Below are 12,915 nucleotides of genomic sequence, written 5' to 3' on the forward strand. Positions count from 1 at the left end.
ACTTTCCCAATGTCGCAACGAAGAAGCAGCAAAGGCAGGATTAGAACACAGGTCCTTCTGACTTCCCAGGCCCGTGCTCTAACCATTAGGCCATGCTGCTTCACACAGGCTACCTAGATGAGGTTAGCCACACCTCCTCTAGGTTGTAAGCTCGTTGTGGGCAGGGAATGTGTCTGTTGTTCTGTTGGACTCTCCCAGGTGCTTAGCACAGTGCTTGGCACACAGTAAGCACTCAATAAATATGATTGAGCGATTCTTGGTACCTCTTCCATCTGCTCTAGGGACATTACCAGCAGTATGACTAGCAGATAAAGACTTTAATATGTGAATCTATTTTTAATGAAATGCCTCCTGTTTATATTGCAGAGCAATGCTACAGAGCAATAACAGACTGCTATATACTTTCCAAGATTAAATTACTTCCATTTAGTAATAGGGAGCGAGTCATGAGGAAAATTAGTAGAAGAATCTAAGTTTTTACTTACCTAAATCCCATCACACGAATTTCTTTGAAACTTGGAATTTTTTCAAATATTGTTTGCATCTGGAGAAAGAAAGAAATTTGGTGAAATACACATTTGGTGAAATACCTTACTTAACCCTGTATAATGTCTGTCCCAGACTCAGCACAGTTCATTGGTAAGAACGAAGACATAGAAATGATAACTGTGGTGTTTGTTTAGTTCTTACTCTATGCCAAGTGCTGAGCAAAGCCCTAGGATAGATAAAAAATAATCAGGCAAGACACAGTCCCTGTCCCAAATGGGGGCTAAAGAACTGCTGCAGGGAAGTTCAAGGGTTTTAGGGAGAATCTTGGTAAATATCCTAGCTTCAGGAAAAGGTAAATAATAATGTAATAAAAATAACTGTGGTATTTGCTTACTATATGTCAAACACTGTACTAAGTGCTAGGGTAATTACAGTATAATCAGGTTGGACATATTCCCTGTCCCTCACTGGGCTCATAATCTTAGAAGGGTAGGAAGGAGTAGATTCCATTTCATTCTTATTTACATTCTTTAAGTGTCAGTCAGTTATTTATTGAGTGCTTACTGTGTGCAGAGCATTGTACTAAACACTTGGGAGAGTATAGTATTTCGTATAATAGACATATTCCCTTCCCTCAATGAGTTGAAAGTCTAGAGGGAATCAGAACTTACAGGGTTGTGTTTTCTGAAAGTGCTTAGAGCATAGCAGCCTTGGAGATATCACAATGCTCGGGAGGAAGTACCCCTCTCAGGATGTCATCTGGAGACTTTGCAGTCCTCTACCAGTCTCTTCTCCGTGCCTCAGTTACCTCATCTATAAAATGGGGAGTAAGACTGTGAGCCCCACGTGGGACAACCTGATTACCTTGTATCTAACCCAACACTTAGAACAGTGCTTGGTACGTAATAAGCTCTTAACAAATACCATCATTATTATGATTCTCAATGATATCTCTGGGAACCTACTGCCTTCCTTTTTTTTTTTAATTTCTGAGGTAGAAAGAGAGGCAAGCAGAGGCCTACCCATTCCTCTCCTAGCTTGGGCAGTGGCTAGTGAGGGGAAGGCAACCTGCTACAAGTCAAAACTCACCTGTGCTGGGCAGCAGTGGCAGGGAGAGAGTTGAGGACAGAGGCTCAAGTTGACTGTGCAAAAGAAGGCAATGAAAGAAGAAAACTCTACGGATATTCTCCCAGAACGATTGCAGATGGAGGTGGGTTGTTCTGGGAGAGATGTGTCCGTGGAGTCGCTATGGGTCGGGAGCGACTCAACAGCAGAGGACAAGAGAAAGGAGGGAGTGTTGAGTTTTTCCATGCTCCAGTGAGCAGCTCCAAGGGGGCAGGACTTTTTAACTGCACCTTACATGCTTCCCATGTCATCTGGAGGTGCAAATCTTGAAAATCCTGGAATGGCAGTGGCCAGTCAAGAAGGACAACCTATAGTGTGAGCCCCTAGGGTAATTTCTACCTCAGAAATTAAAAAAAAAAGGAAGGCAGTAGGTTCCCAGAGATATCATTGAGAATCATAATAATGATGGTATTTGTTAAGCGCTTATTATGTACCAAGCACTGTTCTAAATGCTGGGTTAGATACAAGGTAATCAGGTTGTCCCACGTGGGGCTCACAGTCTTACTCCCCATTTGATAGATGAGGTAACTGAGGCACAGAGAAGTTAAGTGACTTGCCCAAGGTCGCACAGCAGAGAGGTGGCAGAGTCAGGATTAGAACTCATGACCTCTGACTTCCAAACTCATGCTCTTTCCACTAAGCCGTGCTGCTTCTCAAAAATGACAGAGTGGCAGGTTTATGGCCGCAGGGAAGGGAAGGGGAGACCCCTTCCACACAATCCCACTGGAAATTGACCCCTCACTCCGAGGGGTTCCAAATTTTGGAAAGCAAATGGTGTTTCCTTTCCAGACATGTGGCCATCTGCATTTAATGGAAGGGTCTGGCTGTTCATGGAAGACCGAGTTTCTAAGGAGGATGGTTGTTTGAGTCATATCCTTTTGGATGTGCACCTGCCAAATCAACTTTTCCTGAAAAGAGAAGAGTTTTTGATAGACTCCAAATCCTCCGTCTGTTATGAGACAGAGATATTGGAGGTGCTGAAAAGGATGAATGCAGTGAAAACAGCCTTCATCAAATCACTAGAAGAAGGACTCAGAGCCACACTTGGAAAGCCTCTTTATTATTATTATTATTATTATTATTATTATTATTATTATTACTTATTTCAAGAGCCATGATGATTTATCAGCTGGGTGGTTTCTTGCTTCTTGAGGGGAATCCATCTTTTAGTGGTTCTGAGTCAGAAGCAGTGTGGTCCAGTGGCTAGAGCATGGGCCTGGGATTCAGAAGGACCTGGGTTCTAATCCTGCCTCCACCTCTTGTCTGCTGTGTGACCTCGGGCAAGGCACTTCCCTTCTCTCTGCCTGTTACCTCCTCTGTAAAAGGGGGATTAAGAATCTGAGCTCATGTGGGACATGGACCTGATTTGCTTGTAACTATCCCAGCACTTAGCACAGTGCCTGGCACATAGTAAGTGGTTAACAAATACCGTAAAATAAATAAAAAATAACATTTGCCCAAGCAGGCTACTGTGATATCATTTGAGTAAACACCACGGACACTGGATTCATTTAACTAAATGAAACTTGCGGGGAGCTTTCAGATCATGAAGTGCTGACTGTGGAATTACTAATTCAATGCTGCTAGCCATATCAATAATGCTTATAGGCCTTACCCCCAACTTGTGTGCTGGAAAATATGGTAATGCATGACAGAATGCCCTGAAAAAGCACATTTGTGTTTCACTGGCTACTGGTTGAGAAAAATTGCCACCCATCCCTCTCACCATGTATGTCAAATTGCTCATTAAGTCTATCATGGAAGTTAAATGACTGAAAAGCAGTGCCCATTAATTCCTGATTACGCCCATGTGATTTCTCAGCTGCTGTGATTTTAGGGAAATGTGAACAGTTTATTTCACCGGAAGGCAGACAAATGTTTGACTCAGGACAAGTTCTGTATTAGAAATGGACAGTTGCATCTTAAACTTGAAGAGGGCTCTTACATTTTGGAAATGAGCACTTTATCATCTATTGAAAACTTCACTTGCGTTTGACCCTGCGGTTTTCAAATCAGCCTTGCTATTTGTCCAGCAGAGGCCTAGAGGATACAGCGCTGGCCTGGGGTCAGATGGACCTGAATTCTAATTCTGGCTCTACCACTTGCCTGCTGTGTGACCTTGGAAAGTCACTTCACCTCTCTGTGCCTCAGTTATCTCATCTGTAAAAGGGGGATTAAGACTGTGGCCCTATGTGGGACAGGGACTGTGTCCAACCTGATTTGCTTGTATCCAGTGAGCCCACTGTTGGGTAGGGACTGTCTGTATATGTTACCAACGTGTCCTTCCCAAGCGCTTAGTACAGTGGTCTGCACACAGTAAGCGCTCAATAAATACGATTGATGATGATGACTACAAGGCCCATGCCCTAACCCCATGCAGCAGACAAATGGCAGCAAACCTTGTGACTACCAGGGCCCGTGCCCCATCCCTATGCAGCAGAAGCCTTGTGACTACATTTTAGACTGTGAGCCCACTGTTGGGTAGGGACTGTCTCTATATGTTGCCAACGTGTACTTCCCAAGTGCTTAGTACAGTGCTCTGCACACAGTAAGCGCTCAATAAATACGATTGATGATGATGACTACCAGGCCCGTGCCCTAACCCCATGCAGCAGATAAATGGCAGCAAACCTTGGGACTCCCAGGCCCATGCCCCATCCCTATGCAGCAGAAACCTTGTGACTGCATTTTAGACTGTGAGCCCACTGTTGGGTAGGGACTGTCTCTATATGTTGCCAACTTGTACTTCCCAAGCGCTTAGTACAGTGCTCTGCACACAGTAAGCGCTCAATAAATACGATTGATGATGATGACTACAAGGCCCATGCCCTAACCCCATGCAGCAGACAAATGGCAGCAAACCTTGGGACTCCCAGGCCCATGCCCCATCCCTATGCAGCAGAAAACTTGTGACTACATTTTAGACTGTGAGCCCACTGTTGGGTAGGGACTGTCTCTATATGTTACCAACGTGTACTTCCCAAGTGCTTAGTACAGTGCTCTGCACACAGTAAGCGCTCAATAAATACGATTGATGATGATGACTACCAGGCCCGTGCCGTAACCCCATGCAGCAGACGAATGGCAACAAACCTTGTGTCTACCAGGCCCATGCCCCATCCCTATGCAGCAGAAACCTTGTGACTACATTTTAGACTGTGAGCCCACTGTTGGGTAGGGACTGTCTCTATATGTTGCCAACTTGTACTTCCAAAGGGCTCAGTACAGTACTCTGCACACAGTAAGCGCTCCATAAATACGATTGATGATGATGACTACCAGGCCCGTGCCCCAGCCCCATGCAGCAGACAAATAGCAGCAAACCTTGTGACTCCCAGGCCCATGCCCCATCCCTATGCAGCAGAAAACTTGTGACTACATTTTAGACTGTGAGCCCACTGTTGGGTAGGGACTGTCTCTATATGTTACCAACGTGTACTTCCCAAGCGCTTAGTACAGTGCTCTGCACACAGTAAGTGCTCAATAAATACGATTGATGATGATGATCCACCCCAGGGCTTAGTACAGTGCCTGGCACATAGTAAGCACTTAACAAATAACACAATAGAATATATGTCATTACACTTTATTGCTTCCTCCTACCTGTAACTCATTGGAGCATCTGTTTTTCTTGCTAAATTTTGCAGTTCATGAGGGCAGGATGTAAGCTCCTTGTGGGCAAAGGATATACCACTTCTTTATTCTGCACTTTCCAAATGCTCAGTAAGAACTTAATAAATGCTATCGATTGATTGATAGGATTTCTGTCACATTCAAGAAGGACGTGAAAGCCCCAAAGCCTCCTTCGGCTTCTTTCACACACTTTGCACTGACACTTTTCTAGTTCATTAGCTCAAGCCTGGGAGTTAATTTTCCAGAACTTCAAGTGCCGTTTTCAGTAAATAATGGAAATGAGGTCATCTCTGGTTACCTGAGAAAAAGCTACGGTTAACACCATTGCTGAGGAATTCTTTGATGCCACTTTAAAAACAAGCTGCACTATAGCGTAACCAATCCATGGCCAAGTTAGTTCATTTGATTCCTCCCTTTTTCCTTCTCTTTCTATCCGAACTGTGCTCTAAAATGTCATGTTTTGATAGGAATGCCTGAATAAAGAAGTTCTTTGTTGTTCCCAATGATACAGTGTAGGATTTAATTAATTTTCTAAAGTCCACCCACAAAAAGAACCCCCACACACCATCCCCTCCCTGACCAGACCAGATTCTTTCATTTCATTACTAAGAGATTTTATTAAATGGCCATTCTTTTAATTTTTTCATTTACCCATAACAAATGAGAAGCAGCGTGGCCAGTGGAAAGAGCAGCGGGGCTGTCTGTCGTGTGACCTTGGGTAAATCAGTTGACTTCTCTGTGCCTCAGTTGTCTCATCTGTGCAGTGGGGATTGAGACTATGAGTCCCATGTGGGACAAGGACAGTGTCCAACTCGAGTGGCTTGTATCTACCCCAGTGCTTAGTAAAATGCCTAGCAAACAGTAAGCATTTAAACACTATTCAAAAAACAAAACAAATAAACAAGAAACAAAAACAAATTTCTTCTGTTCATTCCTCTGGGATTATGAGGTGTTATTAAGCCCAACAGACTTTGGAGTGGGTAGACAGCTGGTTAGTGAAACAGATGGGAAAAAATAAGAGACTGAACCACCCTATTCTTTCTGACACCCTTTATTGATAGTACTTTAATTCCCAAGGAGTTGGGAGCATGTCTACCAACTCAGTTGTATTGAACTTTCCCAAGTGCTTAAAACAGTGCACTGCACAAAGTAACCATTCAATAAATATCGCTGATTGATTAGCAGAAACCCATAAATCCATTCATATTTATAAATTAGGAATAGTTCCCCCTCTTACCCATTTTACCTCTCACGAACCTATTGGCTCACTCTCTCTCCCATAAATCTCCCACCTTGTCCTCCACATAAGCGGCATATCGCGAAAAGAACATAGTCTGGTAGTCAAAGGACCTGGGTTCTAATCCCAGCTCTGCCTCTTGTCTGCTGTGTGACCTTGGGCAAGTCATTTAACTTCTCCATGCCTCGGTCTCTTCACCCGTAAAATGGGGATTAAATCCTATTCCCTCCTACTAAAACTGTGAGCCCTATGTGTCCAACCTGATAACCTTGAATCTGCCCCAGCATTTAGAATAGTACTTGACACATAGTAAGAGCTTAACCAATACCACAATTATAAATGATTAAATTTCCTTTCCCTCCCTCCCATAGTCATCATCATCATCAATCGTATTTATTGAGTGCTTACTGTGTGCAGAGCACTGTACTAAGCGCTTGGAAAGTACAAATTGGCAACATATAGAGACAGTCCCTACCCAACAGTGGGCTCACAGTCTAAAAGGGGGAGACAAAACCAAACATACTAACAAAATAAAATAAATAGAATAGATATGTACAAGTAAAATAAACAAATAAAGTCACTCATGTTCCTCTCCTCCTCTTGACTCCTGTCTCTTTTTCTCTTTATCAGTGCAAATTTTCTCCCTGTGTCTTTGTGTCACAGCCTCTGTCTCATTTTATCACTCTTTCCCTGGCATCTTTCTGGCTTCCTATGTGTTTCTCTCTGCCTCTAGTTTTCCAGGTCTCTACATGTATGTGTGCCTCTCTCTGTGTGTCTGCTCCTTTCTAGTTCTTTGTCTCTGTCTCTCTTAGTATGTCTGTCCCTTGAGTGATTCGGAGAGGTCTTTAGGTTATCTTTTGCTGCTCTCCATGCCATGGTCTCATTAATTCTGGGTTAAGAAATTTTCATGCTTGTTTCTCCTGTTCTGGAGTGGAAGAAAGGAAGTGGTGTCCTGTGGAGAAAGCCCAGGCCTAGGGGTCAGAAGGACATGGGTTCTAATCCCTGCTCTGCCACTTGTCTGCTGGGTGACCTTGGCAAGTCATTTTGCTTCTCCATAAAATGAGGACTAACACTGCGAGCGTAATGTGGGACAGGGACTCTATGCAACCCGATTAATCTTATCTAATAATAATAATGGCATTTATTAAGCACTTACTATACACAAAGCACGGTTCTAAGTGCTGGGGAGGTTACAAGGAGATCAGGTTGTCCCATGAGGGGCTCACAGTCTTAATCCTCAGTTTACATAGGAGGGAACTGAGGCACAGAGAAGTTAAGTGACTTGCCCAAAGTCACACAGCTGACAATTGGCAGAGCTGGGATTCAAACCCATGACCCGTGACTCCAAAGCCCGGGCTCTTTCCACTGAGCCACACTGCTTCTCTACCCCAGTGCTTAGAACAATGCCTGGCAGATAGCAGCATAGCTTAGTGGAAAGAGCACAGGCTTGGGAGTCAGAGGTTGTGGCTTCTAATTCTGGCTCTACCACTTAGCTGTGTGACTTTGGGCAAGTCACTTAACTTCTCTGTGCCTCACTTACCTCATCTGTAAAATGGGGATTAAGATTGGGAGCCCCCCGTGGGACAACCTGATTACCTTATATCTACCTCAGTACTTAGAATAGTAAGCACGTAGTAAGCGCTTTAACAAATACCATCATCATTATTTTTATTATTACACAGTAAGTGCTTAACAAATGTCATGATGATTATTATTATTAGAATAGAGCCCCTTCACTGGAACAGCTCAATAAATACCAGGATGCCAATGTATGCTAGGTTATGGTTTCTCCCTCAACATGATGTGGCTTCTATTCTAAACATCACCTTTAAGTGGCTGAGAGGTGTCCCTTTCATCAGAGATGAACACATTTGCCCCTTTCTTCCACCCCAGTGAAGGTGAGTGGGATGGAGTTCGGTAATAGACTGTCAGTCAGTTGTATTTACTGAGCGCTTACAGGGTGTGTAATAAGCACTTGGGAGAGCACATTACAACAATGTAACAGACACATTCCCTGCCCCCAGTGAGCTTACAGTCTAGAGTGGGAAACAGACATTAATATAGATAAATAAAATTACAGACGTGGGCATAAGTTCATGTAGAGGGCCTTGGGTTCGATCCCTAGGACCTCCAGTTCAGTTAGAACAGTGCTTGACACATAGTAAATGCTTAACAAATGCCATAAAAAAGAGAAAGTCTGAGAAATGCCTCGAACTCCACCCCAGCCAACCCATGGGAATATCCAGCTGTGGTTTAGTCTCTTAACCATCACCAAGCAGTGCATTTCAAGCAAAACTCAAGCTGACATTAGAAGAAAACAGCAGGGGTTGAGTGGATGGTCTTTCCTTAGGCCGTCAAATCATTTCCGACCCATAGTGACTCCATGGACACAACTTTCCGAGAACCCCCAACCTCCAACTGCAATCGTTCCGATAGGGTATCCTTAGAGTTTTCTTGGTAAAAAATAGGAGGTGCCAGTATTTAAAATTGGTTAGTGGATCAACCCAGTCTAGGTCCCTGATCCTCTTACCTGGATTTGTAGTTTTTCTGTGAGTTCCCGATACTGTGAAGAGTTCAGATCTTCTAGTGCTTCCGTGAACTCCTCATTCGAAAGGATGACACTGAATTCTATCACCTGCTCCGCTACCGCCTCCGACACCACATTCGTGACTCCGGTTTCCTTCTCCTGAATGAAAATAGACTTGGTTGAACGCAAAGGTCAGAGCCAACATTTCGGATGACAGTTCCCAGTGGATGGATCCAAGAATCTTGTCTCTACCTTCACTCGATGCCTGGCATAAAGTAAGCACTTAACAGATACCGTATTTCTTTTTTTCAAAGAAAACAATTACTTCTAGGACCTTCAGAACTTTCCCAGAAGAATTGTATTATTTAAAACAATTTTGGCTGTCAGCCTGCACAAAGCAGCTGCTTTGAGAAGCAGCGTGGCACAGTGGAAAGAGCACGGGCTTTGGAATCAGAGGCCGTGGGTTCTAATTCCGCCTCCGCCACTTGTCTGCTGTGTGAATTCGGGCAAGTCACTTCACTTCTTTAGGCCTCAGTTACCTCATCTGTAAAATGGGGATTAAGACTGTGAGCCCTTTGTGGGACAGGGACTGTGGTACAACTTGATTAACTACCTCAGCACTTAGTACAGTGCTTGACATATTGTGCTTAATAAATACCATTAAAAAATATAGTAAGCACTTAAGCACTTGAGGTGCCATTTTTTTCTCTGAAAAAAGAAAACAATTGCTTCTAGGAACTTCAGAACTTTCCCAGAAGAGCTGAATTGAATTAAAACAATTTTGGCCATCAGCATATACTACTACTACTACTAATGGCATTTATTAGGTGCTTACTACATGCAAAGCACTGTTCTAAGCGCTGGGGGAACTACAAGGTGATCAGGTTGTCCCACGGGGGGCTCACAGTCTTAATCCCCATTTTACAGATGAGGTAACTGAGGCACAGAAAAGTTAAGTGACTTGCCCAAAGTCACACAGCGACAATTGGCAGTCAGGATTTGAACCCATGACTTCTGACTCCAAAGCCCGGGCTCTTTCCACTGAGCCACGCTTTAACCTTTTGGATGACAGTTCCCATTGGATTGGTCAGAGAATCTTGTCTCTACCCCAGACCTTTATTCATTTGCCTGGCATACAGACACCATTTTTTCTTTAAAAAAGAAGACAGTTGCTTCCGGGAGCTTCAGAACTTTCCCAGAAGAACTGTTTTGAATTAAAACAATTTTGGCTGTCAACCACACATCAGACCCTAAGGATAAATAGTTTCATGACCTTTTGGAGGCCACATGTAGGCCCAAAGGAAACGGGCTGGGTCATGTCATCCCTCCAGAGGAGGAAGAGTTCGGCAGGAGCCTGCAGCTGGAAAGTGCTGGAGGGAGGGATGGGAACCAAGCTTTTTCCCAGGGTTCTCCCTGAGGAAGGTGTGGATTTGGTGAGGGGAATTAACAATGACTGAGACAGTGAGCATTGGGAGCCCAAGACTAAATCTTCCACTCCAAGGTCTGAGACAGAATAAGCCTTCCCCAAAATGGCCTCAGTGCCTGGATGGGGGGAAGAGTTGGGAACTCTCCAGCTGTGATCCCGAGAGGGGAGAAGCCTGCTACCACATTGACAATTTCACACCTAAGTTTTCACAATTCCCCATAGTACTTAAATGCCCATCTTGTATATCCTATTACTAAACCAACTACTACTACTAAGAGTAATATTTGTTAAGCACTTACTATGTGCCAGAGTGGATTCAAACTAATTAGGTTGGACTCAGGCCCTGTCCCACATGGGGCTCACAGTCTCAATCCCCATTTTCAGTGGCACAGAAAAGTGAAGTGACTTGCCCAAGGTCACACAAGAGACAGGTGGCGGAGCTGGGATTAGAACCCACCACCTGACTCCCAAGCCTGTGCTCTATCCAATTCCTCCTGTCTGTAATTTACTTTACTATCTGTCTCCCTAACTAAATTGTGAGCTCTTTGAAGGCAGGAATCATTCCTACTAATCCTCTATCTGTCATACTATGTATTGTATTGATGTTTATTTTTATTGACATCTGTCTCCCCACCTCTAGACTGTGAGCTAGTTGTGGGGTGGGAATTATCATGGTCTATTGTTATATTGTACTTTCCCAAGCCCTTAGTACGGTGCTTTGCACACAGTTAGTGCTTAAAACATATGATTGAATGAATGAATGCTTATTACAGCTCTGCCCCCAATATGTACTCCATAAATATAATTGATTGATGGATTGGACTGGAGGATTAGAGGCAAGCTCTTCTTGCCTTGAACTTTGTGCTATGGCTTTGGGCTTACATCTGCTTTCCAGGGGCAGAGCAGGCCAAAAATGGGTTTCTAGATAGGCGGATTGATTCCCCGAGAATTAACAGGGCTAGAACACAGTTTAATTAGTTTACAGCCCAAATTGGCAATGTCTGACTTAGGAGCTGAGGAAACCACGCTACTGTTTAGGATACCTGCCGAGTCTCTAAGGGGAACACTTAGTTGAAAAATCTGCCGAAAGACGAAAAAGGGAAATGCCCAGAAGAGCCATTACGCTCCAAGTGTGTAGCGTAGTGCTCTGCACACCGTAAGCGTGCAGTAAACACCGCTGATTGATTGAGAACAAGTTCAGCAGCATGGAGATGGGAGCAAACACCCTGTTTTCCATGGTGGTGGTAAGGTAAGGAAAGGGGGAAACGGAGGGGAAAGAAGACAAGAAGGAAAAAGAGGGAAGGGAAAAAGGGCCATCATAGTTATACCAGTACCGTACTCCCGGTCTCTGAAGCCCCCTTCTCCTTGTTTTTTCAACTCTAACATTTAGTCCCCTGCTATACCTTGTCATTTTTGCTCCATACTATTTCTCAGATATTTCCCTTCCTCTCCCCTCAAATTGCCACCACTCTATCCCCCAGTATCATCAATTAATATGATTGAATGAATAAACGAATGAATATCCTGGCTAGATTACTGAATCAGCCTCTTCTCCAGTCTCCACGCCTCCAATTTCTCCCATCATATTTCCTTCTATTGCCTCGATCATTTTTTCAAAAACATCTTTCTGCACATATCTCTTTATTCCTCAAAAGCTTTTAATGGTTACCCATTCTTCTCACCTCTTCAGGCATTTGGGGTGAAGAATGGAACCCCAAATAGTTCGATCTTTTCATCCGAGACGGGAATCTGGTCACGTCAGTGATAGGGAATAATAGTGTATGCTTGAGTGAGAATGTGGGCATGAGGAGGTTGAGGAGTGTTGAGTGTGGGGGTGTGAATAAGGGGTGTGATAGTTTATGTTTGAGTCAGGGGGTGTGAGAGATGGGGTGTAATAGTGAGGCTGTGTGCTTAGTGTGTGTTTGTGTGAGGGTGTTTGAATGAGGGGTGTGATGGTGTGTGAGTGATGTGGTGTGTTTGTGTGAGGGTGTTTGAATGAGGCCATGTGATAGTGTGTGTGTGTGTGGGGGGCTGCTTGTTTGTGAGGATGTTAAGAATGTGGTCTAAAACTAATTTCCAGTAAACGTTTCCCCAAAGCACCTCCTCTTTCTCCGATCACCTGGACAGCAAGGCACAGAGCATTTCCAGGTGGATTAATAATAATAATAATAATTTTGGTATTTGCCAAGCACTGTTCTAAGCGCTGGGGAGGATACAAGGTGATCAGGTTGTCCCAAAGTGGGGCTCACAGTCTTCATCCCCATTTTACAGATGAGGTTCCTGAGGCCCAGAGAAGTTAAGTGACTTGCCCAAAGTCACACAGCTGACAAGCAGCGGAGCTGGGATTTGAACCCATGACCTCTGACTCCTAAGCCCAGGCGCTTTCCACTGAGCCACGCTGCTTCTCAGGATTAGCAGGAGAGGTGGAGAACTCCGTGTTTGTCTCTCAGATACTGGTATAGAACTGAGCAGCCCACA

The 12,915-nt window shown here is 44.1% G+C and overlaps 1 protein-coding gene across 1 annotated transcript in view; it reads right to left on the minus strand.

Annotated features, from left to right (window-relative positions):
* IMPG1 (interphotoreceptor matrix proteoglycan 1) overlaps positions 1-12,915 on the minus strand; it is a 96,978-nt gene that overhangs the window by 43,875 nt on the left and 40,188 nt on the right. The window contains exons 10-11 of the mRNA XM_038760882.1: positions 9,015-9,164; positions 486-544 (exon numbers count right to left, since the gene is read on the minus strand). Coding sequence (XP_038616810.1) covers positions 486-544; positions 9,015-9,164 — 209 coding nt within the window. The remainder of the gene's footprint in view (positions 1-485; positions 545-9,014; positions 9,165-12,915) is intronic.

This window comes from Tachyglossus aculeatus, chromosome 19, assembly GCF_015852505.1.
Source record: "Tachyglossus aculeatus isolate mTacAcu1 chromosome 19, mTacAcu1.pri, whole genome shotgun sequence".
Classification (NCBI taxonomy): domain Eukaryota; kingdom Metazoa; phylum Chordata; class Mammalia; order Monotremata; family Tachyglossidae; genus Tachyglossus; species Tachyglossus aculeatus.